This window comes from Poromitra crassiceps (genome assembly GCF_964638095.1).
Source record: "Poromitra crassiceps genome assembly, chromosome: 15".
In the NCBI taxonomy this organism is placed as follows: Eukaryota; Metazoa; Chordata; class Actinopteri; order Beryciformes; family Melamphaidae; genus Poromitra; species Poromitra crassiceps.
The window spans coordinates 35,663,342-35,690,588 of NC_139634.1; the positions used below are offsets into that span (position 1 = coordinate 35,663,342).

The 27,247-nt window shown below is 42.3% G+C and overlaps 2 protein-coding genes across 4 annotated transcripts in view; both read right to left on the bottom strand.

The window, feature by feature from the left end:
- Positions 1–2,412, bottom strand: part of npm1b (nucleophosmin 1b) — a 29,629-nt gene extending 27,217 nt beyond the window's left edge. The window contains exons 1-4 of the mRNA XM_083651382.1: positions 2,359–2,412; positions 1,973–2,055; positions 1,391–1,510; positions 687–780 (exon numbers count right to left, since the gene is read on the bottom strand). Of these exons, the coding sequence (XP_083507508.1) occupies positions 687–780; positions 1,391–1,510; positions 1,973–2,055; positions 2,359–2,407 (346 nt within the window). The 5' untranslated portion in view covers positions 2,408–2,412. The remainder of the gene's footprint in view (positions 1–686; positions 781–1,390; positions 1,511–1,972; positions 2,056–2,358) is intronic.
- Positions 2,413–9,579: 7,167 nt separating this feature from the next.
- tlx2 (T cell leukemia homeobox 2) lies at positions 9,580–25,566 on the bottom strand (the record flags this gene model as incomplete). 3 transcript variants are annotated; one of them, XM_083651585.1, is made up of 5 exons in its annotated part: positions 24,244–25,566; positions 16,404–16,625; positions 14,570–14,807; positions 10,462–10,642; positions 9,580–9,928 (listed from the first exon to the last, which is right to left on the bottom strand). In XM_083651585.1, the coding sequence occupies exons 1-5, from the start codon at positions 24,749–24,751 to the stop codon at positions 9,917–9,919; spliced, it is 1,161 nt and encodes a 386-aa protein (XP_083507711.1). In that variant the 5' UTR covers positions 24,752–25,566. The 3 variants fall into 3 exon arrangements, with proteins under 3 accessions (XP_083507711.1, XP_083507710.1, XP_083507709.1); XM_083651584.1 differs by lacking the exon at positions 9,580–9,928 and having other exon boundaries at positions 10,426–10,642; positions 14,570–14,804; XM_083651583.1 differs by lacking the exon at positions 9,580–9,928 and having other exon boundaries at positions 10,426–10,642.
- Between the last annotated feature and the right edge of the window lie 1,681 nt (positions 25,567–27,247).

Consider the following 27,247-nt stretch of genomic DNA (forward strand, 5'->3'; position numbering starts at 1 on the left):
TATAAGTATCCCAGAATGGCTCCATGCTCAGAACCAATCATAGAGCATCTGGGTCTTGGTTGCACTGTATTTATTTGTCCAGCAGATGTCATACACGCGTGTTATTTGAGGTTTTGAGTAGTGAACCCATTTCCGTCACAATTGGGTGTAAAGCAGGGATACTCAACTTGCTTTGCCCGGGGGCCACTTTTGTGAAATGATAGGAGGCCAGGGGCCAGTTAATAAACAAACAATATACATTTTTCTGTAGCGGTTGTAGTTTTTTGGGGTGTCAGCCAGAGTTTAGTCTGACAATGTTGTGCACACGGGATAGTTAGTTAGGTTAAGTTAGTTAGGTTAAGTACATACATAAGTGCCTGGGTAGCGAGCAGACGGCGGTATTTGACAATTTAACTGGAGCTCAGCCAAACTTTATTTCACATTAGTTATTATTGTGAATTAAATTCTAATTCACAATGAAAACTAACATGAAATTATTAGGAAATGGTCGGGGGGGCCACTCTGCACCCTGTCGCGGGCCGCATCTGGCCCCCGGGCCGCAAGTTGAGTATCACTGGTGTAAAGCCTCAAAAGCTTCAGAATGCCTCATCACTAACTATGGGTTACAGTTAAGTCTGCTTCTGTGAGGTACATATAGTAACCAAAGTATCAGCAACTGTAGTATTGACAATAACATGTCTACTCACTAACAAAATGCTGTCCACTGATGTGTACTGGTCCAGAGCCAGACTGGAGACGGAAGGTGACTGGAGGGGTGATCTCAAATCCACCTAGACTCATCTAGACAAAAAAGCAAAGGGGGAGAATGTCACAGCCCAGAAATAAGTAATTCTTTAATAATACTTTATTTTATTTTCATCCACTGACAAGGCACTGTGCTCATATTCCTCACTACCGGTTGCTGATAATTTTGACAATCTGGCATTCAAAGTTTATTCTATTGTTGTACTCATTGTAAGTAGTTTTCAATAGGGGCATTGGGTTAAAGACTAAAATGTTGATGTCTAAATGCAGAAACATTATGGCCATATTACAGTAACATGCAAATATACCAGAATATATCAAGACTGGTCTATAAGAAAGATTCCATGAAAACTACACATATGAAGAGTTTAATCCAATTGCTGCTTTTCCGCACATTTAATCTCTCACACCAATTTGTTCCATTTATTAATATTTACCTTTTGACATTCTCAAAATGTAAGTAAACACACTGGAGTGAACAATGTGTTTTATGTCACAGCTCTATCGAGTTCACCCGGGTTTAGGTATGAGTGAATAAGCATGCAGGAAACACAAAAGTGCACAGAAGGAAACACAAAAAATGGCTCTCATAATCAGATGAATATGCTTGTTAAGATGCTGAGATTTATCCGTGTTTTAGACTCACAGATGGCTGGACGGACGGTTTCAAGACAACCAGTGGCACTTTGGTCGTCTTGCCATCATAGGTGAGGCCCTCGATTTCCACCATGTGGAACTTATCCTCAGCCTCCGCACCCAGACACACCTGAACGCAGACACAGCACATTCTTAAAAACCACATATTGCTATGATCAAGCTGTTACTGTCCCTGATGTCTGTCTCTCCGACTAGTCAGTTACAAATACATACAGCAGGTGAATTCACCATGAGTAGTGCTTCAGGCCACTGCGAAAACTCACATGCTTGTTTTTGATTGTTTTGTCTGACTGTCCTGGTGGGGGGGGGGGGGGGGGTCAGTCTATGAACTGGCCATCCCAAGGTTACTGGGTAGATCTTTTATTTCCGTACAACATGCTACTTTACTTCGTGTTTATTTCGTTTCCTTCCTTGTGTTGTATTTTGTTACTTTGCATAATACATGGCTGTCAACTTGAACAAAATTTTGAAACATGGTTGACTGAAAAAAACGTTACTTACTACTACTGCTCTTACATTGCCCTTAACTACCCACTATGTGCGAGTATGTGTGTGGGAGTATTTTGCTTACTGTTTTGAGTGACAGTTGTTGCTCCGTATCATCGTCCTCTACGTCAACTTTAAACTCCTTTCTGTCCGATTTGAGAGTACAACCTAGGATGAAAACGATACGTGCAGCATGAAGTTAACGTTATGTGCACATTGTAGTAGTAAACAAACAAATACAACCCGTGGTTACAGATGCTATGAGGGTAAATCCCTTCCTCGGTTAGCTAACGCTAACAAAAGGGCTGAATTGGCGCGTGTGGAAGCAGACGGGTTAGCCAGCTATTTTTCTGTCTGCTGCTGGCTGAAAATGTAGCTAGAAAATTAGCATTTCTACATGACAACATGACGATATAACTTAACTGATTGTGCAACTACATATTTTAGCTTGGTAGAATTAGGCGAGCTCACCAAACAAGTACATTTGTGGTCTGCTCAAATCTGGGATGTCGTTCTCCATCTTTGTTTGTGGGTGGCTACACTTCCGTCAACTGGTGAGACGGACACACCAGCGAGCCAATGAGACAGCAGAGAACGCTGGAGCGAAAGATACATTGGGCCAATTGAATTCGACACTGGGCGGGGCGAATTAAACTGAAAAGCTTGACTGTTTTAACGGATGAACACTAGATGGCGGTGCTGTAAAAGCTTTAAAATGACTGTAACAAACCAGCCATGACTTCCATCACTGGCTTTCATTCAAATTGAGCCTGCAGTATGAATTTACTAAAAGCTACAGGACAGGGTATTATAACCTAACTGCCAAATGGTTCTGTGTGATCTGGTCTTATGATCTCACGCGAATCCAGCTGCCTTGCAAGGTTAGGGTATTTAAACATCGGTCGGTCAGTGTCTTTTTCATCCAGGCACTTTAATGAGTTCTTCACATAAAAATCAAGCTTTTAAATTTGAGTTTAGGACATTCTCCCTAATGTCCACACTGCTAATGTTAAATGTGTTGTTTGGGCTAAATGAAATAGGCCTTTGGCCAATGATATTAAAAGCCCAGCCCTGGGGGCGCACACAGTCTATGAGAGTCTTCTGTGGTTCTTAATATTGATAATAAAATGGAGATGTGGCAAACTCACTTATTAAGGAAGAAATGAACCTGCTATAAAATTGCCCAAACTACATGCTTAATGCAGGGCACTGTTTGTTTTGAGAAAATTCCTACCCCAACTCAGATTAAACCCAACTTGACTGTAAACATAGATTATTTGTTTTTATTTGTATTTTAGGATTTGTTTGTTTGTTTGTGTGTGTGTTTGTTTAATTCATGAAGATACAGTAGCCTATATTTCCTGTACATATGTATTCCTGTACAGTGGCAGATACATGCCTAACCTGCATTTATTTTACATTGGGTTTTATTTACTTTCTTCATCTTTAGCTAAAATATTCATATTCATTTCATAAGCAAAGAATATCAATGACGGTAAACACTGTCAAAATGTTCATTGTGAAAATCGACAAAGCAGTTTTTCAGAATCAGAATCACTTTTATTGCCACATTGTGTAAAGATGACATATGAGGAATTTGACTTAGTGTGGCTGATCCTATATAGATTATGTCAATGAAACGGGCCCTGATTTCTTGTAATTCAATTGAATTCTGTGACACTTTCTTCTCTTCCATCCCTCAACGGTCAGGCTCAGCTACAGACCAACACTATGGAGCTGGTGGGGATTGAGTGTTTTGCTCAAAGGCACTTCCGCAGAGCTTGAATCAACACCTTCCATTTGAAGGAAGGTCTAATGTACCTACTCATTACATCTTCCTGTAGGCTACTGGCCTTTCTACTTCAACATAAATGATAGTATATATCTATGAAGTGGCCCTAGATGGGGGAGGGGGGGATCCTACCTTTTCTCCCAGGCTCTTACTTCTCTTTTGTACAGTAGCCTCTCTTGTCAGGTTGCTGTGGCTGACCCTTGCACTCCTTATGATTGGTTGGCTGATAATGGAGGGAACCTAAACGTATACAGTTGCACTCCTTGTAATTCACTCTGGATAAGAGTGTCTGAAGTCTAAATGTAAAACGCCAGCTATATAGTTGCAGTGAATCATTTTCCAAAGCTTATACTGTAATAGTAAGGTAACAGGCCCCCATCAAGCAGGCGTCGGTCGAGACACAGAGCTACCAGTATGAAGGAATGACTCATCTTCACGCATGCCTGAAAGCTCAAGAAGGTTTTAATGTGTCACAAACTGCCGGGACACGTCTGGGGATCCGCTCTCATAGCTGATACGCTGCTGCTGCTGGTGCAGGTCAACTTACTCAACACGTTTGCTTGGTCTCTTTCTGTGGGTCTCCTCTTTTTCTCTTACTTAGTCATTTAATTACTTATTCCCTAGCTGCATCCTATCATAATACAGCCCGTTTCAAATATTGTATGGAATATTAACTGTATTGTTAAATATTTGTCCTGTTTCCAAGTTGAAGTTTAAAATTTTACAGCTTTGTTCTTCATTATTATTATTATTACTTTTTGAATCACCCACATGTTAATTTTGCATAACCGTTCTCTTTTGTAGGTTGGGAATTTGCACCAGGGTTTATAGGATAATATGAGGGTTGGATGCAAATGGGGCATAGGTAACATTTTGTCTAAACATTAGTATTATAGAAAGCTCTTGTTGAGCTCTATCTGACGGTCACATTGGTAATCAGAAATAAAATTAAATCAAAGGAGGACATCCAAAAGACTCAAGAGTGTCCAAGACATTAAGTTTGGTGCAAAAAAGGGTGTAGTAACTCTTTATATAATATCAGTTTTCTTCATCTTAATCTCTGTAAATAGCCTGATATAAATAATTCCTGTATGTTGTGAATGACAATCATTAAAAGTTTAGATTTTGCCCTGCAGTGCAATTAGGAAAATCACATACCTCCCCTTGCTCTACACACAGTAAATCCTCAGATCGTGCCTGTGTGTGTGTGTGTGTGTGTGTGTGTGTGTGTGTGTGTGTGTGTGTGTGTGTGTGTGTGTGTGTGTGCGCGTGTGCGTGCGTGCGTGTGTGCGCGTGTGCGTGTGTGTGTGTGTGTGTGTGTGCACACGTGCGTGCAGGCGTGAGTGCGTGCGTGTGTGTGTGTGCGTGCATGCGTGTGAGTGTGTGTGTGCGTGTGTGTGTGTGTGCGTGTGTGTGTGTGTGTGCGCGCACGTGTGTGTGTGTGTGTGTGTGTGTGTGTGTGTGTGTGTGTGTGTGTGTGTGTGTCAGAGATAGAGAGTGAAGGATGAAAGCATGTCATCATCTCAGCAGGTCAGGTTAGCTCTGAAGTTGTCATGCTGCAAAGTGAGTCCTTCAGTCTTCACTCCAGTCTGCTTTTGGTTTTTCCAGGTAGCCTACAGAAGCAGACTGTTCTGCATACCGGTAAAATAAAAGCCATTTTGCATACATTATTACTGTATGCACAATCATTATATCCAAAATGTGAAGACCTATAGTAAAAGGGGAAAAATACATACTGGGTAAAATATTCAGCTAAATAGTAATGTAAATAATAATAATGTAAACGTAAAATGTATAACTTTTTTGACATTTTGCATGTTTACTCATCTTGAAAAACATGACATGAATCTGACCAAAAACCTGATTACAATAATCATATCAAACGTTGTGTATTGTGATAATGTATAAGTGTACCTACATTTAGACACACCACAGGGACTGTCTCTTGTTTAGTTGAGTATTTTCTCTCCACAGTCAAATTCCACTGCAATAAGGAATGATTATTTTGCATGAAGCAGCCTGCACACCACATGATGTAAGCCAAACTAACGGGCCGCAGCAGTGTCTTAAAGTCAAGCACCATAAAGGGCTTTTGTCAACAGAGCCTCACATGTCAACACATTAGCAATGGTCTAATAGATTCTGGCAGTGTGAGACCGCGGATTGCTTTCTCTCAAATGTAGTGGTTACACCAGCTGTCACAGCCTGAAAATGGTTGTTAAGACTTTGGCCTGATATTATTACATCTGGTATCAAGTAAAGCCTTCAGCGGTGCTTCCCGACTAACAATCTCAATATCTCGCCCGGGCTCATTTAGACATATTATTAAAGTAATCATGGACATACCGCACATCGGCTTTTGGGTATGGATGCCATAAACAAGTTAGCAGCAGTATAATTGATCACACACTATATTGATAGTGACTATCAAAATAAGAGTGTGATCAATGATAGGCTACTGTGCTGATAACTTGTTTATGTCCATCCCTTAGCTTACTGACTATATAATGTGTCATTGAGGAGTCTACTGAGTTTTACGTGATACAACACTGTGAAAAGAAGTCTTTTGATATTCATTATCTGGGTTGGCTTAATAGGGTTATGGTTACATAGTCTGTGAAATCAAACCAAATAGGCAAGTGTCACCTTGTTGATAGTTTTTTACTTTTTGTTACCATAGTTGAGTAGCAACATTGCACTATATCACGTGTATAGTTCAGTTCAGTTAGCCTTAGCCCTATGATGTGCCATGGACATTCCTTCCGATGGCAGCCTTCCTCTAACCTCACGCTGCCAGATGCTTTGTTTCACAGTAACTATCTGGGACTTGCTCGGAAACCGTTTAAAAAGGGTAAGCACGTTCCAAAAAATACCTGGCAGGTGCTTGATGGACCATCTGTCTATCACGTCTATCAGGGGCTCGCTTCCACCTGTAGCTGCCTCTGGATGTTGATTGGTGCGACCCACTGGTGGTTCGGATTCAGACCAATAGAGTGGAGCATGGCACAATGGATTTTTCGTGTGTCTGAATGCAATCTCGTGATCTTGCGTGCACCCAGCCGCCTCGCAAGGTTAGCCGTCCCTCACCGATTCCAGATATATTTTCCAATCTGATGTTGTTTATCCATTCCTTCTTCGTCTCTGCTGTCTTAAAACCGTAGACTCTTGGAAAATTGCCACTTATGTTGGAAAATGGCCACTTAACACCAAATGCGCCATTTACTGGGGGTCTTACAGTGCTGTTTTAGTTTGAGTGCCTCCACTGGGATTTGAACCTCTAACCCTTGTAGTGTCATGGTGCGTTGAGCCGGTGAAGCCGTCACCGCTCCCAGACGATGACTTAAATGTTTACTGCAGTTCACAGGAATGGAAACAACTGATAGGAGCGGGTTGAGCGTGACCCAGAGCACACAGCCTTTATGTGACGAGTAGTATTTTGGTGCCCTGCTCAAAACAAAGTGCTTGATAGGAAGTCTGATATAGGCCCAGCCTCTTGCTCTTGTTCATCTTGTGTGGTGACATTTTATTGGATAAGGACGGGGTGGCGAGAGAGAGGAGGAGGGGGTGAGAAATATACAGAACCATGAGCAGGAGAGAGAGAAAAAAATCTTTTAAGCACCTGTAGTAAAACACAATGCAGGGTTTTGAAAACAGTGAAGGGAGGAATTTCTGCAGAATGGGCCAAGTCACGTCTTCACGGCATCGGAGACAGGCAGATGAAAGCGGCGTGGGACGTGGTTTGGCCAGAGGAAGTGGGGGTTGAGTAGGCGTCACCTGGAGGAACGCCTGCTATTGACAGGATCCCAACCAGGCGAGACGCCCTCCAAACTGACTAAACATAGAGAGGGAAGCGGCTGGGGCTGGGTGGGGGTGTTGGGGGTGGCTGCACTTGCAGACAGCTGTTTCGAACCAGATCATCGAGCTAACTCTGAGCCCTGTCCCGTGGAGGCTCCAGATCATCGAGCTAACTCTGAGCCCTGTCCCGTGGAGGCTCCAGATCATCGAGCTAACTCTGAGCCCTGTCCCATGGAGGCTCCAGATCATCGAGCTAACTCTGAGCCCTGTCCCATGGAGGCTCCAGATCATCGAGCTAACTCTGAGCCCTGTCCCATGGAGGCTCCAGATCATCGAGCTAACTCTGAGCCCTGTCCCATGGAGGCTCCAGATCATCGAGCTAACTCTGAGCCCTGTCCCATGGAGGCTAACTCTGAGCCCTGTCCCGCAGAGGCTCCAGATCATCGAGCTAACTCTGAGCCCTGTCCCGCAGAGGCTCCAGATCATCGAGCTAACTCTGAGCCCTGTCCCGCTGAGGCACCAGATCATCGAGCTAACTCTGAGCCCTGTCCCGTGGAGGCTAACTCTGAGCCCTGTCCCGTGGAGGCTAACTCTGAGCCCTGTCCCGTGGAGGCTAACTCTGAGCCCTGTCCTGCGGAGGGTAACTCTGAGCCCTCTCCCACGGAGGCTCCAGATCATCGAGCTAACTCTGAGCCCTGTCCCGTGGAGGCTAACTCTGAGCCCTGTCCCGTGGAGGCTAACTCTGAGCCCTCTCCCGCAGAGACTCCAGATCATTGAGCTAACTCTGAGCCCTGTCCCGCAGAGGCTCCAGATCATTGAGCTAACTCTGAGCCGTGTCCTGCAGAGGCTCCAGATCATCGAGCTAACGCTGAGCCCTGTCCCGTGGAAGCTAACTCTGAGCCCTGTCCCGCGGAGGCTCCAGATCATTGAGCTAACGCTGAGCCCTGTCCCGTGGAAGCTAACTCTGAGCCCTGTCCCGCGGAGGCTCCAGATCATTGAGCTAACTCTGAGCCGTGTCCCGCGGAGGCTCGAGCAGCCAGATACCAATACATTGATATCCAAACAAAAGCCACACAATGTTAATTATTTACCCAGGAGTTTGTGACACCCAGTTCTGTCATAAGGCGTGTGCTTGGTATTTTTCATCAGGCATGGCCAAGACAAACAGTAGGCCCAACGCACGCACAGCCCAACGCAGTGGAGTGATTCCCTACGGGGGGAGGTGATTTTTCTACGGAGGTGCAACGATGCCAAAATTCATGAGCGGTCCGCCATGTTGAAGGCTCATTTACCAGCAAGGAACCTGCAGATCGGCTTCGACGGCGTGTTTCCCGCGCGTCCCTCTAGATAGCAGCTTTTTGTTATGACTTGGGCGATAAGCATTTGTATGATAGGGAGGATGTGATGATAACCAGTGTTTACAGCTGTCTGGTGTCTAGGTGGCTGCATTTCACAGACAACACTGGAAGCTAAGTGGCATGGTGTGGTGTAGTTAGGATTTAGGACCCCCAAAAACACAGGTTTATTTAGTTCGACAGCTGGTTGGTCTTCATGTTGAGGTGTATTGGAATCACTGGGTGGGGGGGAAGGGGGGGCAGACCAATGCAGTTATGATGGTATCTTGAACAATTTGTACTTTCTTCTGTGCTCTTATTCTAAATTGAGCTGCATCAGTTTTCAAACCTTTATCTATCCAGGGAAGGTTTAGCTGACCATGCTTGCTGTTTTTCTCCAGATTCACACACGGGAACTGTAATCATCAGGTTCATGGATTAAAAAAAGGTATTACCGTCGTATCCTTGTGATAAAAACTCAATGCTATCTTACCTTTGGGTAGATTGAAACTGTAATGTATAATCATATAGTTTCATCCCATGACGCTGAAAACCTCACTAAATCCTGTGTCATATGATGTCGCATGGTTTTTCATCATGGTAACAAAAAGAAACAGGCAGTGTGTGAAAGAATCCACAGGACACAACAAGAGGCAAGAACAAAAGAAAGAAGTTTGTCATCTTTTCAAAAAGTCACAATATCATTTAATATAAAACACCTTTAAATTGAACAGGGAATCCATGAGCAGGAATTCCACCAATCGGCTACCACTTGCAAACTGAGACCGGGGGCCGATACCGGCCTCGACGGCAGGTGACTTCAAAGGTACTTCCCAGTGCACACAGAAAAGGCCAGGTGACTTCAATGGTACTTCCGAGTGCACACAGAAAAGGTTTGAAACATGCATTTTACTACATTGTACAAAGTCAAAAGCGAGGAGAGAAAAAAAAGGGAGGTCAATTTTTTTTGCCATTTGGCAGAGAGTCAGAGTCTCTGCTGCCTCCTGAGAGCTCCAGAGGCAACGGGGGAGACAGTCTTGATAGTCGGGCATCTATAGAGGTGTCCATTTGTTTCCTGGCACTTAGGGATAAAGTGCCCTCCTCTCTTTTAGACCGACAGCTGAAGGGAAAGTGGAAATCTCGTGTAAGGCAGGACAATGACTCAACACACTCAGATATTCAAGATAACAACAACAGGGCCAGACCCACGGCTCCTATACGCTGTGGTGTCCGCGCACACAGTGTGTTGTGGGTCTTGGCAGTAATAGATACAGTAACTGCCTCTCTACACACATCTCCCCCACCTCGTTGCTGGTTACGATCAATGCAAAATGAAACACAATGTCCATTCAAAAAAAACAAAAAAAATCCAAACTTCATTTTCCTGTATCTATGGCAATCCCATAACGGTGGTGCGTTTTTGAACGTCACACACCTCAACAATAGACTGAAGAAATAGGTTCCTCCCATTTGTCCATTTATACCGATGACACTCCTCTCTCTCTCTCTCTCTCTCTCTCTCTCTCTCTCTCTCTCTCTCTCTCTCTCTCTCTCTCTCTCCCTCCCTCCCTCTCCCCCTCTCTCTCTCTCTCTACACACACACACACACACACACAGTCACACCACAGATGCCACGGAGGTGACGGAGGTCACCTTATTCTCATCTGCCCAGGGCTGGAGGTTCTGCAGGGCGTAGAGGGAGGAGTTGTGCAGGCACAGCGGGTCCTGCTGCAGTGGCTGGCTCAACGTCTTCTGGAAGGCTTCCTGCTGGAGCTGCAGCATCAGCCGGTTTGCCTGCTGCCTCTCCGCCTCCCGCTCCTCTGCAGTCTGCCTCCTGTGTGGAGGGGGGGGGGGGGGGGTGGGGGGGCATGATTTAAGACCTTTCCTCTTAAAGGTGCAGTATGCCAATTTTCAACCAGCTTCGTGTCATTACAAACTCGTTAGTATTATGCAAATGAACAATGTTTAACGTCCCTTCATCTTGCCTGGACCAAGAGCTCCCCATTCATTCATAGAACTTCCTGGTCCAAATGATGTCATAATGATGTAATTTGGTCCAGGAGGTTCTGTGAATGAAGGTAGAGAGAGCAATAATGATAGTGATAATGACAGCAATTAGTGACACCATCGGCGGCGGCTGTAGCTCAGGAGGTAGAGTGGGACGTCCACTAATCATTTTGGATAAAAGAGGTCGGTGGATCGATCCCCGCCTCCTCCAGTCCGTATGTCCGCAAGTGACCTTGGGCAAGATACTGAACCCAAAATGATCCTGCATGGTAGCTTGCCGTCATTGGTATGTGAATGTCTGTATGAATGGGTGAATGTACCTAATCATTGTAAAGCGCTTTTTATCCTATATAAATGCAGGCCATTTACCATTTACACCATGGCAAAACTGCTCCAAATGACATCAGTATGACATCATTTGGACAAGAAAGTTCTGTGAATGAACGGGGGAGCTCTCGGGCCAGGCAAGATGGAGGGAAATTAAACATTGTAAATTTGCATAATACTGCTGATTTGTTAATGATACAAAGCTGGTTGAAAATCAGGTGGTCCTTTAAAGCAGCAGTATGCCACAGTGATTCTCAACCTTCTTTATATCAAGGACCCCATAATTTAGTCCACATTAGAGACATTGGACCCCAATATGAGGATTTTGTCTCAGACCCAAATCTGAGAATATTTTTTATTGTTAGTTATAATTTTGTCTAGAACACCATGACTTCCTGTATTGTAGAGAGAGAACAATGAAACTATGATCACAACAGTCATTCTTCTACATTCTCCAATTGTGTTAACTTCTTGTGAATGAAATAGTGGTGAAGTTTAACAGTTCATCCATTTGTAAGGGACCTCTTGGAATGCCCTCAATGACCCCTGGTGGTCCATGGACCGCACATTGAGAACCACTGCAGTATGCAAATGAACAGGATACACATACATACATTATCAGATATCAGATTGTGTATCTGACTTCTCTGGGCTGACAATATTCCCTTCTAAAATTAGATATCAACCCTTCGGAAAAAAGTTCCCTCTTAAAAAGGAAAGAAAACAATGGTAGCATAATACTGCCACTATAATCAAAGCTGCAATAATATGCAACTTATTTTACATTAAAATAACATGAAGTAATTAAGATGGTTTATGAATGACAAGTGGCTAGGGCAGGAACTTAACCAACTGAGGTGGGCGGGACTAACAATATACTTCCTGCCTCAAGGCCAAAGGTTGCATATACTATCATTTTCAATACATTCCTATGTCTATGTTTAGGACAACATACATGTTTTTGTTTCTATTCAGCTTAGCGCATGTTAACAACAACATACATACAGACAGACAGACAGACAGACATACAGACAGACAGACAGACAGACATACTACATACATACACACATACGCATGCACGCACACACGCGCACGCACACACACACACACACACACACACACACACTGTAATGTGTCAGTGTATGCTGTGCTGATATTAAGGATGGACATTGTTGTGGTTTTGAAAATACAGTTTTGCTACTAATATGATACAGTAAATGCACTATAAGATATTGTTGGTTGTTGTCAAATTAGCAGCAAAACACACAGCCATGCAGGCTATAGGTAGACATGTGCAGCAGGTGGAAACACCTCTAAAATACTCTTTCATGCACACCATCCTCCATCCATTAGCCACACATTATTGTTAACAGCATTATGATAATCGGATTCCCCGGCTGTTGATTTGATCATCCTCTTGTTACTAGCGTAGCCGTCACGCAAAGACATCCCTCATGCTCATCCTATCAGGTGCACACTGTAGGGAAACGGCATAAATCTCAGCAAAACGAGGAAATCAGGAGAGCAGGTTAGCCAATTCGCTGCTTATTCATGACACGCCATTTAGTCTTGGCTTTATTTTGGCTGCTCTCATTTACTTTGGTGGTGTTTTTTTTGTTTTGTTTTTTTCGCCTCACACTCATCTCAGGCATCAGGTTTCACTGCTACAGTCTGTCTACATTTGGTTCGTAAAAGGATTATAAAAAAGATGCAAAGGGGACGGATCTGACTGACTGTTGGATTTTGATTCAACAACTTTTTTGTATCAAGTCGTCGTCCCCCACCATTTCCCCCCCAATTGTACTTGGTCAATTCCCCCTGCTGTCCCCGGTCATTGCTCCACCCCTTCTGCCGATCTGGGAAGAGCCGTAGACTAGCACATGCTTCCTCCAATACATGTGCGGTCGTCGCCAGCCGCTTCCTTTCACCTGACAGTGAGGCGTTTCACCGGCAGGACGCAGCGCATGAGAGGATCACGCTACTCCCTCCAGTTCCCCCACCCTCGGCCTCTCCTGACACCCGCAGACACGGCCCACTGTGTCCGTAGGAACGTCTGACCCAGCCGGAAGTACGGCTGCTGGGAATTGAACCCGGGTCTCTTAGGTGGTAGGCGGCGAGTGCTTTGACCTCTACACTACCCAGAGGCCCAAGCAAGGAACTGTTCTCTTTTGATTTCACAGTTTTCTTTATAAATACATGTATTCATTTTCATCTTTAAAAAGGGATCGTCAAGCCAAATTTCAATATCACATTCCTCAAGACAAAGGGGCCTTGGCTTCCCCCGGTAAAAGCAATAAAAATGCCATTTAAACACGATAGCCCAAAGGTAATTTAGCTGTTTTTAATATGCTTTTGAAATATGTGCACTGTCCCCTTAAGTAAGGGGCAGGGTATCATAATTGGATTTCCTACTCATTTACTTCAAAATGGCTGTAAACAACAGCTAGAATGAAGTGGAGAGGTGTGTGTTTTTTTCTGTCTATGGACTTGGCAGTCAATTCCTCCTGTGAGTGTTTCAGTATTGCTTCAGACAGCAAGTTTCTAAAAAGCCTTTTAGGAGGCTGGGGTAATTGTGCTTGGTCAAGCGAACTGGCCTCAACCGGTCGCTAAGCTAAGCAGAATAGGTGTTGTGTTGTGCAAACGCTTGGAATGCTACAGCTGCAGTCTGTTTGACTGGTGTTTAAAGTGAAACATGGGTGAGAGCTTCCTCTCCACAAGCAAAATCCAGATACATTCACTGTTGTTGTTGATTTATGGCACTATCACAGGCAGTGAAGAAAAATGGAAGAAGTCCCTGCCTCATAAAGACTCAAATCCTCTGAAAGATCCAGCAAGGCCTTTTAGTTTGCTCAAATTGTTTAGGGAGGATAAATATAACATGTAAAAGCAACAGGAAGCTAGTTTATCGTTTATACAGCGGTTTTGGCATTATTCGCCTTTTTCACTTCCCACTCAATGCACCCATTTTGTGTCTAAAAGGCAGGAAGTAACACAGGTGCAAGCAAAACATTAATGAGGGTTTCCGACGTAAAATCCCATTTAGGTGTTCCAGTGGTGGTACTTGCAACAACCCATGTTAAGGGCTTACCCAGGGGTGGATTCAAACTTCCAACCTTCGGCTTGCTGGATGGACAAGCTAACCACTGCACCAGGAGAGCTAGCTCCCTTGGCGTTTTTTTTTTTGATTAACGTGCCTTTATACTGGGGGGGTGAGTTTAACCAACCTACTCGCTACCACTTGGGACTCACGAGGACTCACATTCATTCGGTTACACTTGCACCTGTGTTACTTCATGCCATTTAGACACAAAATGGGTGAATTGGGTGGGAAGTGAAAAAGGCTATTTACCATCTACTTTCACACCAACAAAGCAGGTTGAACCGAACTGAATCAAACTCTGAGAGAAACGCTCCGCTGGAACCCTACCGCCATTTTGTCCGTCTGTTCTGGAACCAGGTCTTGACTTGTGCGTCCGTCATCTTCAGGGCCTTGGCCAAGGTGGCACGCTCGGCCGACGCCAGGTACTTCTGCCGGTGGAAGCGCTTCTCCAGCTCGCAGATCTGCACCCGGCTGAAGGACGTGCGAGGCTTTTTCCTTTTGGGTGGCGTGCGGTTCTGGTACGGGTGGCCGATGCGGCGGGTCACCGAGAAGGGCGAGAGGGCTGCTGGAATGGAAAGAGGGAAATAAGTTATTGGACTTTATTTGATAGTTCAAGGAAAGCAATGTATGTAATAGATATAGCAGACACCATATCATGCACTTTATTCTTAAAGGGATACGCTAATGTTTTTGGAGATTCGCCTATTTGCCATATTGCCAATAGTAAAAGTAGACATGCGCCTCATGACAAACGAGGAAGTAACTTTGGTTACTCTTTGTTAGTCCGGTTACTCTTTGTTAGTTCTCGGTGTGTGGATTTACTTTGGAAATGACCGTTTCATGTGACTTTGGATTATTTCATCGCGTGGTGAGTACGCGAGTCACAACATGTACATGTGAGGGTTTTTGGCGCTGTTGGAATGTGTATTTTGGTCGACTGACGGGAGTCTGCAAAAGTACCATAGACTGCCATTGTAGTGCTAAGCTAAGTAGCAGTGAGGGCTGTACCGCTGTTTGTACTGCACGGACAATGAAGATAAAGGCTTCTAGTTTCTACTTTTACTATCGGGAATATGGCAAATAGGCGAACCTCCAAAAATGTTGGCGTATCCCTTTAAAGGGAACATTTGACAATTTTCAACCAGCGTGGTATTATTAAAAAATCTGTGGTATATATGCAAATGAATAATGTTTCACTTCCCTCCATAGCTGGCCCAAGAGCTCCCCGTTCATTCGTTGGCAGTTTTGCCATGATGTCACTATTACTGTCACCATTACTATCATTATTGCTCTCTCTACCTTCATTCGTGGCAAACTGCTCCAAATGATGTCATTTGGAGCAGTTTGCCACGAATGAACAAGGACCTCTCGGTCCAGGCAAGATGGAGGGAAGTTAAACATTGTTAATTTGCATATCCTGCTGATTTTGTAATGATACAAAGCTGGTTGAAAATCAGCAAAGTGGCTCTTTAAAAAGCTGTCAGGGGTTGGGGTTAGTCGTGTTAGGGTTAAGGTTGGGGGTTAACATGGGCTTAGTAGTGTTAGGGTTAAGGTTGGGGGTTAACATTACGGTCAAAGGAGTTTATGTACCTTCATCAAGTTTGGCTTTAAGGGGATGTTAAGGATTAGTGTGGGATTTAGATTAACGATAATTAGGGTGAATATCTTTTTTCCATTTGTAAATTGGATTGATGAGGTGAGTGCTTCTAAATGACAAACTTATATTTCCCTTGAGGTTTTGTTTTTTATGATCATGTTATGAGCGCAATTTTGTTTATCAGTCCTTGGTTAGATGAAAAATGTTGTATCTTTTTATTAACTCTAGAAAGGCCAATGTGTTTTGGAGGTCTGAGAGAAGGCCAACAAGCCATCAATTGAAGGGGTCAAATCAATGGAATTATTGAGTATTTCAATTCTAAAATTCAAAGTATTGTCCTCAATTGACGGATTGGCCTTTCTAGTGTTACAATCATTAGTCAGTGAGAATTAGAGCACAATTACAAACCAAGATTGTAATTTCTGTTACAAAAGTGCACATTTTCACAGGCAAGCTTGACATGTCGGTCATCCAAACTACTGTATCTTTGCTGCATGGGGGAAAGTCAAGAGGGATGCATTTAAAAATCAGCTGTGGGGGGTGTAAAGGGAGGGGTTGACTCACCTGGGCAAGCACCCTTTACGAAAGGATAGTCTGCTAGAAGGCCATTGCCATCTCGCAGGTGAGCGAGCTCGGGGTAATAGCATTTGGCTAATGTCTCCACAGTGCTCCAGACAGGGACCCTGCCGATGTCTCCCTTGGGGAGAGGACAGAGGCCTGGCAGGGACCCGGTGGCCCCCAGCCCCCCTGGGACCTCTCCCGCTCGGCTCTCCTCTCCCTGCTCCCCTAAAGGAAAGGGAGACACAGTAAGGTCCCGCATCTGGAGCACAGCAGCCGGACGGCACCGGCGCACAGTAGCTAATCAGATGAAGATGTGCTTGAATTCTGCAGAATCTATTGTAATGTTATTTACTGATATTTTGTTAGGTAATCATCTGAAGAGGTTTGCTCCAAAATGAGATAGGCTATATGTCTTTTGAAAAAGTGACAACAGTCAGAGTCAGGCCGATATATCAGGCCGATATTGTCTTTTAATATCAGTCACAGTCATCCACTGCCAATATGATGGAGGTGAGGATATATATATATATATATATATATATATATATATATATATATATATATATATATATATATATATATATATATATATATATATATACATACACACACACACACACACACACACACACACACACACACACACACACACATCCCATAATGGCCTAATATCTCTTGTTTCAGAGGGGCTTTCCCCTGCTGAAATAAATGTCACTGGGACACTGAATATATAGGCCTATTGTTTTCTATTTTTAATTTATTTTGTCATGCAAATGGTCACATTTAAGATCAAGCTGGCACAAAATATCTATAGTGGAATCTTCAACTCATCCTTATCATGCTCTATCAGTCAAAGTGAACAAAATAATTGATAACAAATGAAGACAATTGATGACATTTTATGATGACATTTTAAAGGATATAGTGGATTGTATTTATATAATAATCCATATCAGTCAAACCAAACAAAAACTATTATAATGACTGATTGACATGATTATTTTAAAGGATAGTGGACACAACAAGTCAATAGCCATATTTTATAGATTATAGAAGTCGAGATTTTTTGGTTATTTATTTCAAAATGGATTGACAGTGTTGTAAATTAACTCTTTCGTTTTTGTAGCTAGACTATATTCAAATAATTATGTAAATTGCACGCAGTTAGCCCACCCATTATGTGTTTAGCAGTGCCTGACTCCAGTAGTTCACTTTCACATATCACTGAATCTGGTATTAATAACAACTTATCTTCTGCATCATAAAATATCTATGAATCCTGTCTATTTTGTCAGCCATGGGTAAACAGAAGATCGATAAATGTAACGAGATCGTTTCTGGCCATGGATCCACTCCCCAAGACAGTCTCAATTTGACCCAGAATGGAAATTTTCCAACAACAGAAAAACATTTTTTTTCCTCTCTTCTCTGGGTTCCTCCCCAGCAAGCTGTTCTGCCTGCTGTCTTACAGGGTGTTTATTTGTTTTTGTTTTGTCGGAAAGCCCACCAGGAGCCAAAATGAATATGAAAACATCTGCATAGGTGTCCCCTGAGGGCCACACACACGCCGCCGCATGACAGACTTTCTGCGACCTGAAAATTCATTTGCCACACAGAGCACACAGCACAGTCACACGATGACAATTTGGATGGAAAATGGAACACGAAGCTATTACGCGCTCGGCAGTCATTTCCAGGGACCCGCTGACGTCCCCTGGTAGTCCTGAACACGAGTGGCAAATTGAGGCGTATATCACAGAGCAAATGATTTAAAGTAAAGATTAACTGCTGCTCTGTGCAATTACAGTATAGGTCACATAAAGTTAACATTACCTGAGTACAAATTAGCAACACATATTTACTGTTTAAAATAAGAAATCGTGACGTTCTGGAATCATATTCCTATTGGGTTTGTTATGCTCAATAGTGGGTTTATTATGGACATTACGGTATTTCTTTTAAACTCATATCATTATAAAATCGTAGTTGTTTTTTTAATCTCTGTGGTATCCCTATAATATAATATTACTATGGACTTATCGGCTATGTCATGTAATAATTAAGAGTGAGTTTAGTGACCTTATTTTATAGGATTTTTATTTACAATGGTATCCTTATAATATTCCTATATGGATTTAGTGTGGCTGTCATTTGATCATGGTGACTTTATTCCTATAATATTCCTATAGGTCCTCTCCTATTATATCCATATAGCGTTACTTGTAGTTTTGCAATGATATTGGCTGAGTTTCCCAACAAAGAAGCTTCTTAAGAGTTAAGAAGCTTCTTAAGGAGTTAAGAAGCTTCTTAAGGAGTTAAGAAGGCTCCAAAGAAGTGTTTCCCAAACGCCTTCTTAACAGTCGAGAAAAATAAAAAAAATAGAAGGCTCTTAAGAAGCATCTTAACTGGAGCGGCTCACTTGATGGCACTCTGAGCCCAGCAGTGGGCCACGACTCAGTGGTTGAGAAACACTGTTAACACCTAATCATGGTCATGTTAAACTTTATTAAACATTATTTATTTCAGACATGGACTGCAGTTCAAATTGCTTTATATACACAGCATACAACAAAACAGAGAAACACTACAGAATTTAAGCGACCTTGGGTTCTGTGAAAGGTGCTATATAAATCCACAACATTATAAAAGGAATCCATTCTGATTAGAGAAATATAGCCTACGGTAAAACATTTAAAACACAAGTAACCATACATACAGGGGAGATTTTCAAGTGTTCCCCAATTTTAAACACTAAAGGGTGCATGAAAGAAAGGAAAAAGGGAAAAACACAAGAGGAACAGTGGACACAAGTATCTCCTTTTGCCTGATGCGGCTGGATCTGCCAGTGTTTTGTCATTAAGAAGGTGTTAAGAAGGCTCCAGACCCTTCTTACAAAACCTTCTTAACGAAAGATCATCTTAGCGCTAAGAAGCTTTTGGGAAACGCAGCCTTCTTAACGGAGGATAATTGGAAGATAATTTTAGGCTAAGAAGCAATCGGGAAACGCGTTGGCTTCGTTGGCTTCTTACGGGAGCCTTAAGAAGGGTCAAAGAAGCTTCTTAGCGCTAAGAAGCTTTTGGGAAACGCATGCCTTCGTAAAGAAGCAATTGGGAAACGCGTTTGCTTCTTAAGGGGGCCTTAAGAAGGGTTGAATTAGCTTCTTAGCGCAAAGAAGCTTTTGGGAAACCCAGCCATTATATCCATCTAAAATGACCATTGAAAAACGGGAACTCATGCGTGTCTTTGCCCAAAACTATGTGTCCGAGTCACATGCTGAGCTGAGATCAAGCAGGTCTGCTGTTGCTCCCAGCAGCAGGCCTGGCAGATAATACTGCATTAGATGGCTATTTCAGGCCATCTGCGGGCTAACTAATGGACCAGGCACATACAAGCACGTTCAGAGGCAACCCAAGTGGAGCAACAACAAGGACACTTTCACTTTGAACCTGCATGGCAACTGCAGCACATGTTTGGCCATACAATGTGCAAAACGTTGACAAATATTTTTTCATTCATTAACCTTTTTATTTTACCAGGAATATTCCCATTGAGATTAAGAATATCGTCAAGGGAGTCCTGGAAAGATAAAAAATCCTGGAATATGTGTCAGTCACATTTAATGCTTTGGCTGTCATGGCCAATATAAATCAGATGCGTATCCAGATGCATTACTTTATTATGACCCTGAATTAATTTATATGTCTACTGCTGGAGTTCATGCAAACTGCAATCATGGTGGATTTTAAGCAACAGCCAAACTGCAAGACCTCCGTGTGTGCGTGTGCTTCCATCAAAACGGCATGTTGCACAATAATATTGCTATAAATATTGCTATATATGGACTTAATGGGTCTGTGGTACTCCACAGTGAGTTCAAGCGACCTTATTGTACTTTATAATATTCATATGGCCTCACTATATGTTTCTATACGAGTGTCTGTGGTCAATATTGAATTGCCGCATTGTGCACGGTGTATATTCCTATAATATTATAGCGATACCATTGGGGGGGACCATAAAATACAATAAGGTCACGATCAACCTAAACACAGACACAATTTAAATTCCGATAGGAATATTATGGTGACCTCATATCACTATTCCTATAATATTGAGAACTGATAGGCGCAATGTCTTAAAATACAGATTATTATGTAAAAAAAAAAGTGAAAATGTATATGATGAGAAGAATTTGGCAATTTGTCGAATTTAAAGACTGTAATGCAGCAGCAATGGAAAGTCATTATGGGGTATGTGAGCCACATCGGGCCACATATTACATTTCAAAAGGGGGAAATCTTGTTTCATGGAGAGAGAAGAAAAAACACATTGCAAAATATCATCCAAGCTAACCTTCCTATTTTTACCTCTGTGAAATGACAAAGGAAATGGGCGAGAATAGCCTAATCTGTTGCCTTGGTAATACAATTTAGCATATCAAAAAATAAAATGCTACCGTGGAGAATATGTTTCCCATAATAAAACCACTTATACTTAATAACACTTCATGGTGACAGCGCCTCCCTTCCCCACTGCGGATATTACCTTTGTAGCAATCTAATAAATATATCCGTGAAGGTTTCTAAAGGGGATATTGAAATATAACATGAACATATTGCTATTTATTACAGTATACGCGGACAAAGCAGGGATGTCTTCTGTCACACCAAGGATCAGGACGCAGAGACACATTGGCACATCTGACGCATTGGCCATGAAGACCAAGGAGGAGATTTATATGGTGAAGAACATGTTTGATAATGTGTTATTATTGGTGTTATGTGGCCAATAAGGGCGCTAATATGGGCCCGTTATCCTCTAATGGCACTCTCTCATTAGACCTATTTTTGACCACTGCTGATATAGGCTATTACTAAATTTAATAATGTGCGTTGTAATGGCTTAATGATTGTCTAGTCTATTATGTATTGTACTTTGTACTGCATGACATTTGCCTCTTTTTAGTGCAAAACGCTTAATTTGTAACATTTTATCTAAAATTAGCTATTCAAATTATTATTATTATTATTATTATTATTATTATTATTATTATTATTATTATTATTATTATTATTATTATTATTATTATACCTATCGGGTTTTTTTCGCCACAATCTCGTTGACTGCAATGAGCAGGTAAAAAAAGAAAAAAAAATCTCATTAATAAAATAGAGAATTTTGGAAAATCCAAAGCGTATAAAGCTGGCTGGACTGAGCCGTCACATGCCAGTCCATCACAGAGAGATAAACCTGCTGGTGCAAAGCTCCTCTTCCAAACTGCCAAGAGCTCAATTAAGTCCCCAAAAATATCCTTTCCTCCAGATAGAGCTCTTCAATATCCGATCTCAAGATGGGTCAGTCCGAGCTGGGACATTCGTGGCCAAATTTGGGACGAGATGGACAATATTAATTAAAATGATAATAAATAAACAGACAAATAAATAAATCGAATGTGAGGCGAAAAGTTCTGGTTAAAAAAAATAGTGTAAGCTATTTTGGTGATCATCATAAGACACAAACCCCAAAAAATCAATTCGCTTATATTCTTAGAAAATGATTATAGCCTCTGTCCCTGTTCCCATTCAAAACTGAAAAGGTTTTGTGCAAATGTAGACAAATACAGGCTGGCTGCACACAATGCCATAAAGATATATTGTAGCCTATCTCAGCCCTAAAGCATCTATTCTGAGAAGGGGGGGGGGGGGGGGGGGGGGGGGAATGGGGGGGGGGGGGTCTGCGTGGAAAACTGTTGAATTGAAATATCGATATTGCAGATTGATACATTTTACAGATTCCTAAAGCTGACGTTTTTTTGCTTAGTTTCAGGGAGCCATTTTTCAAATAGGAAAAACGACGAGAAAACATCGAAAAATATGAAGAAACTAAAAGATTTCAACCCGTATAGTTATTACTCATCATTATGATAGATGATAGTCTATTTGATTTACGGCCCTTGAAACACATGCTAAATGTGGAGTGTGTGAGAGTGTGTGCTGCTATGAGCTTGGCTAATCAATACAGTGGAAAGATATAGGCTGCGAAATAATTACAGCGACACAAAGCTGAGAGAAATTAAACGAGAGGCCCTTGGTGACTATGAGTAAAATTGATAAGCCTATTTACACTGTATCTTTTTGCAGTTGACATATCGTCCCCCAGTATTTAATAATTAATGTGCTGAAAGAACGGAATAGTGAATATTTAATGTGGGGGGAGGGGGAGGGAGGGGCAAATCTATGATGTTCTTCATTTTCATCTTCATAACGATGAGGTCATGTGCAAGACCCGTGAACCCCCGAATGAGAGAAACCCATGCATCTCTATGTTACCAGGCAATATAATCTAGCAGGATTATTTCAGTAGTTTTAGAAATAAATATCCTCGGAGGTTGAATTTATGTGCATGCATAAGCTTATAAATGGTGTTGCCAATATAATGCTTCCTATAATTTCTCCTGACACCATTGGTACAGTTACAGTAGGCCAGGCTACAGAGCAGCAGTGGACAGAAGGGAGCTATAATTATCTCATGTGAACTATATGGAGACTCAAAGTCTGGCTTCATGAGTCCAGTGAAAGTCAATCAGATGAATGTGAGCTGTCTAATATTTTTTGGCCCGCTGTGTGTGTTGCAGTGGGAGTTATGCAGTTATAGGTGTGTAAAGCTCTTTTGACTGCTAAATAGATCATTCAGGCTTTGTATGATTAAAAGTGATACAAATTAAATCATTATTATTTTTACTACAACTTTTATTATTATTATTATTATTATTATTATTATTATTATTATTATTATTATTATTATTATTATTATTATTATTATTATTATTGTTGTTGTAGTACTAGGCTAAATTGCTGTTGATGTTATTGTTATGATTATCATCCAGTATAGCCTATGCATGGTGAACAACAATAATAATCATCGGAATAATAATCTAAACAGGTCTGGTGATTGCCCTTATTTGCTATTATCTGCTATTTCAATAACTTTTAACTTGACATAGTCTATTTATAAGACTGTTCCTATTTTCTCAGTTGGCTTAAAAAAAATCATGGTGAAAAAATGGGGAACGTCGTTATCCGTCATCCGCTGCAAATGGAGAGTGATGGTCCAATACAGATTCATCAGCGTGTCCATGTCAATCTCTCCACTCGTTCATCACGCTGCTTCCACCAGAATACAACCCACTTTGTGTACATACGATTCGTTAGATCACAACCTAACCTACATGCATCAGCTCCACTTTATCAAGCTATTTTACACATGCCAGTTTTTAACCACAAATGCCAGTTTTATCCAAATTCACAAGCAATGTCCACACCACGAGGAAAATATCCAATGAGCTCAGGATGGTCGCTTGAATATGAAAGATACGTTCTGAACCAAAATATCAGGCAACGTTAGGCTACGTCATCTGCTATAGTATTGAATGCGCGGTGGCCATTCAGCCCTAAATCATAGCCCTACATTAACCAAGTTTTAGTTGCCTAGAACCATATCGTTTTAGTTGCCTAACCATAACCACGTTGTTTTATTTGTGTAGTTTTCCAAATTAACTGGAAACTCTGCAACGTTTTGTAGGATTTTCAAATTTATATGCAGGATTAATTTTAAATGTTGATGTATTTTTGGTTCACAAACGTTGAATGTCGTAAACTGATGACATTTTATTCTGTGGCGACTGGGTTGGCATGCGTGGCTACTTCTAGGAGTGGATTTAGGCTAAGTCATGAAGGTCTCAAATGCAGGTGAGACGAGCTAACAGCTTGCATCTATAGGCCTAAAGACAGATTGCAGGTGTGTTTCCACAGGCTGCATCACGTTTAACAGGAAACTATTTTACCTGTTAGTCTGTCCTTGGCGAACCTCCGACTGCTCTCCATCCAGGGGAAGGTGAAGTTCCCCGCGGTCCCCATGCCCATCCCGGTCATCGCGGTAACCGACGGGATGCCGGCAGGCCCGATGCCCGGTGGATGCGTCGGAGGGGGCGGATGTGGCGCGGCAGCGGCACCGGGCGGCGGAGGCGGCATGGGTCTGTGCGCCGGTACGCGGATCACTCCTCCGCTCGCACTATTGGCCGAGTTCACGTTAACGTTCATGTTCATATTCATACTGACGTTCATGTTCATGTTGACGTTATAGGAGCCGGCCAGGCCCATGGAGCAGGCCGGGTTGTAGACGCTGTTGTAACCGTTGCTGTAGACGTTGGAGGCCGCCAGCGCGTAATCCGGGTCGCGCATGCAGCCGCTGGACTGGTCCGAGCTGTTCAGGATCTGGTCGATCCCGAAACTGATGGGCTCGTGCTGCTGCTGGTGCGTTTGGTTCACCTCCTCGATCCCGGTGTGCTCCATGGCTTTTGTCGGTGCGTATTTTATCACTGGCTCGAATAATTTCTCCTGTATTCATTCAAGCCTTTATTGGGAAAATGAAATGTTTATATGCTGCTGCAATACAGAGCTGTTGTTGTTTTCGAGCATCAGCACACACGGGCCTATTCTACTCCAGTGATTCTAAATGTGGGGTCCAGGGACCACCGGGGGTCCTTGAGGGGGTTCCAGGGGGTCCCCAGCAGCAATCTGATGAATTGTTAAACTTCACTATTATTTCACTGACAAGTTAATATAGAGAATGTAGCCTAGAAGAACGACTGTTCTGATTCTATTTTCATGGAGTTCTGGACAAAACCATATCTGACAAATTAAAATACTCTCAGATTTGGGTCAAGAGTCAAGAATCTCATTAAATGGACGTCTGTAGTTCTAATGTGGAATAAATGTGGGTCCTTGATACGAAAAAGGTTGAGAATCACTGCTCTACTCCGAGGAAACGCAACGTGTTCAGCGTTATCCAAAATATTGCCATTATTTTTGTCCAACAGTGCATCGACTGTTTCCTAAATGAAATGCCTATCCGTCGGGCTAAGGAAAAACGTATCCATCGTTAAAAGCAGATTCCTTTCCCCAATGCATTTAAAATAAGGCAGCGTAGACTAAGAAAAACCAAGATGCTTATCCTTATTACTTACAGACAAAAATCCGTGATTTTTTTTGGCAGGGAGTTCTCTGGAGAGGCTTGATGCGCTTTGTTCGCCTACTCTTGCAGAGACGATCCATACGCAGAGGGCATAGGAGAGCCGAGCTCGTCGTGTCACAAAACAAAACCCCCAAAAATGACACAAAATGAAGCGTAACCTTGCAAAACGCGGGTATTAAATTGGAAGTGAGAGCGAAAGATCTCTGTTGTGTTGAATGGTGAAGTGCGTTTCAGCAGGTGAGCCAGCCCTCTGCGTAAAGCTGCCATTCGGTCATCCGCCCCCCCACCTCCCTCACTGGGTTGGTAGGACAGTTGTTTTGCTCTCATCTCTTAAAGAAGCAGGCAGCTCCCTTTTCTGCAGCTATTCAACATGAGGAGGTTTTGCTTGCCATAATGGTGCTTACAGGCCCGGGACGGGGGTTTTCAAACGGGTTTCATGTGAATATCCCTCTATATAAAAACATCTTTACAAGTTCTTCACTCTCATCTTCGGTTTGAAATTCGTATTTCTTGGACCAAGTTTTTAAAATTCTGCTAAAGGGGTCGCAAGAATTTCAGTTGGTTCCAGTTTGTTGTATCAATAGCCTGAAAGGAGTGTGACGTAGCTATATCAGGAAGATGGCACCGAATTTGGATTAAGCAAATTCGTTTTGCATTGCATACAAATATAATTATTTCACCGATTTCTAATATTTTGTATTTCACTCCTTTGAATAAAAAAAAAATTATATTACGTCTCAATACATGGTTTGCTAAAATGGTTTGCAGTCTACCCCTGTGGCATGTTTTTAATGATCTGGCAGACTGAAATTCTTGAGTTGTTTCGATAAGGTGCACTTTTGTAAAGTTTAGGTCAAAGTAGGTCTAAAGTCTTCAAGGACCCCCAGAGTAGAGAGGCCCATTAGGTCAGGATCCCCGTATGATAAGGTTTTGCCTGCTGCTGACAAGGTTTCTGCTGTTGGATATGATTTGGGTCAGAAATGTGTCTTCAAATAAGGAAACTTGTTTTTAAGCTTAATTGCATTGTTTTTTATTTTTTTATAGTTCCAATTTTCACTGTCTTGTCTTATCGTCCAGTGAAATAAAAGGGGAATTAAACTAACCCTCGCTCACGGACCACTGAAGGTCCCTGGACCCCAGTTTGGGAAGCGCTGCCTGCCTCAATGGCACAGCCTTGTCATTAGGAGAATATGAGACGTGGAATGAAATGGCAGCCTGCAGATCATGCTTGAAAACGAATCATAATGTTAGACTCCAATAATTAAAGTCAGGTTATAGGCCAACAGCTAAACGGTGTTCAGACGATATTACACCAGTCCAGGTTTATTTATTTCAACCTATAGCTGAAGCTGTTGCAGTGTTGCACACAATACAGACATAATGCACAGATAGCTTGACGCAAACTGTGCAGAGTCTAATTTAAAAGCACTGATTGTAGCCTATAATACATTATTACAAATGAAATGCAAACTCGGCACCAGTTAGTCTATTGCCCTATAGGAATTATCAAATGCCCATGGAGTAAAGTAAAAAAAAATTATCATTAAAGTAAAGAGTTAAGATATCCAGACAGACAGACAGACAGACAGACAGGCCTACATACATACATACATACATACAGTACATACATACATATAGGATACTGTACGTACGTGCATACTGTATAGCCTACATAGGCTACATACATACATACATATACACATACATACATACATACATACATACATACATACATATGGATACATGACAAATAAACAAACAAGTATCAAGTAGGTCTCCAGCTGGAGTCAGATCATGAAGCCCAATGTGAAATG